At 52.4% G+C, this 1,724-nt stretch overlaps 1 protein-coding gene across 1 annotated transcript; it reads left to right on the top strand.

The window, feature by feature from the left end:
* The first annotated feature begins 345 nt into the window (after positions 1 to 345).
* On the top strand, positions 346 to 1,308 carry LOC114031167 (casein kinase I-like). Its single transcript, XM_027846184.1, has one exon. The coding sequence runs from the start codon at positions 346 to 348 to the stop codon at positions 1,306 to 1,308; it is 963 nt and encodes a 320-aa protein (XP_027701985.1).
* Positions 1,309 to 1,724: the final 416 nt, after the last annotated feature.

Raw genomic sequence — 1,724 nt, 5'->3', positions numbered from 1 at the left:
ATGGCCGCCACGGTAGAGTGACCTTGGAGCTAGCAGGCCGGTGGCAGTCGGTGGAGGTGGCAGCAAGCCGGAAGGAGAGCGACCACCCACTCCCCGGCTTTTTTCAGCCCCAGGACGTCCCCTAGAAGCATTCCGGCTGAGGCTGCTGATCTTAAGGCCTCGGAGCCGCCCCCCCAAGGCCCGCGGTGAGGGGCCGGGGCAGGGCCCGCACACGCCGCTGCCGCTGCGGCTGCCGCTGCCGCCTCCTCCAGGCAGCCCTCAGCCCAAGCATCCCGGTCACCGCTGATCCCCGCCGCTCAGCCACCGCCCCAGGCTCCCCGCCTCGCCTCCTTCCATCGCCTGATCATGTCTGTGGCCAGCAAGAAAAGCACCAAGAGCGCCGAATTAATTTTCGGAGGGAAATACAAGCTGCTGAAGAAGATCGGGGCCGGCTCCTTCGGGAAAATCTACCTGGCGGTCAACGTTTCCAACGGCGAGGAGGTGGCGGTCAAGCTGGAGTCGCAGAAGGCCAGCTCGCCCCGGCTGCTGCACGAGAGCAAGCTGTACAAGGCCCTGCAGGGCGGCGTGGGCATCCCGCACATCCGCTGGTACGGCCGGGATAAAGGCTACAACGTGCTGGTCATGGACCTGCTGGGCCCCAGCCTCGAAGACCTCTTCAATTTCTGCTCCCGCAAGTTCACCATGAAAACCGTGCTCATGCTGGCCGACCAGATGATCAGCAGGGTGGAGTATGTGCATGCCAAGAACTTCATCCACAGGGACATCAAGCCGGACAACTTCCTCATGGGCACCGGCCGCCACGTCAATAAGCTGTTCCTGATTGACTTCGGTTTGGCCAAAAAGTACCGAGACACCAAAACCAAGCAGCATATCCCCTACAGGGAAGATAAAAACCTCACTGGCACTGTCAGGTATGCCAGCATCAATGCGCACCTGGGCATTGAGCAGAGCCGCGGGGATGACATGGAGTCCCTCGGGTACGTGCTCATGTATTTTAATAGAACCAGCCTACCCTGGCAGGGGCTCAACGCTGCGACAAAGAAACAAAAGTACGAGAAGATAAGCGAGAAAAAGTTGTCCACCTCGGTGGAGAGTTTGTGTAAGGGGTTCCCAGCAGAATTTGCCATGTATCTCAACTATTGCAGGGGCCTACGATTTGAAGAAGCACCAGATTATTTGTACCTGAAGCAACTATTCCGTGCCCTTTTCAAGACTCTGAACCACCAATATGACTATACGTTTGACTGGACAGCAATAAAACAGAATGTGGCCCAGCCAGTAGCCACTTCCAGTGGGCAGGGACAGTAAGTCTCAACCCTCAGGGATTTCTGAGCATGAAGAGAACAGATGAAGTGGGGCAGATCGTTGGAGTAGAATTTATTGCTCCCCAAACATAGAAGTTTTAGTTCATTTGTGCACTTGCCAGCAGTTGTGGGCAACCGTTTACTTGATGTAAAGAATTTAATTTCAGTATAAACTGGCTCTGGGCAATTGTAGCCACCATAATTGTGAATATTAACTGAAAGAATGAAACATGGTGTCCAGTTTTTTGTTTCATTTTATAAGTGAAAAAAATTAAATGGTTGACACAAGTGTTGGAGAAATTGTGAATATGCCTTTTTTGTTACTTTTTCATTTTGAAAATACTGCTTTGAGATCTCATTTTCGAAGATTTCATGAACAATCTTTAGGAGGTTTTGACATTTTGATAATTGTAAATACTC

Source organism: Vombatus ursinus, unplaced genomic scaffold (genome assembly GCF_900497805.2).
Source record: "Vombatus ursinus unplaced genomic scaffold, bare-nosed wombat genome assembly UNPS02015089.1, whole genome shotgun sequence".
Taxonomy (NCBI): domain Eukaryota; kingdom Metazoa; phylum Chordata; class Mammalia; order Diprotodontia; family Vombatidae; genus Vombatus; species Vombatus ursinus.
The sequence above is the reverse complement of the archived record's forward strand: the minus strand, read 5'-3'. Positions and strand labels throughout refer to the sequence as shown.

Coding starts and splice junctions, on each gene's coding strand:
- LOC114031167 (XM_027846184.1), top strand. CDS start 346: ATGTCTGTGGCCAGCAAGAAAAGCACCAAGAGCGCCGAATTAATTTTC.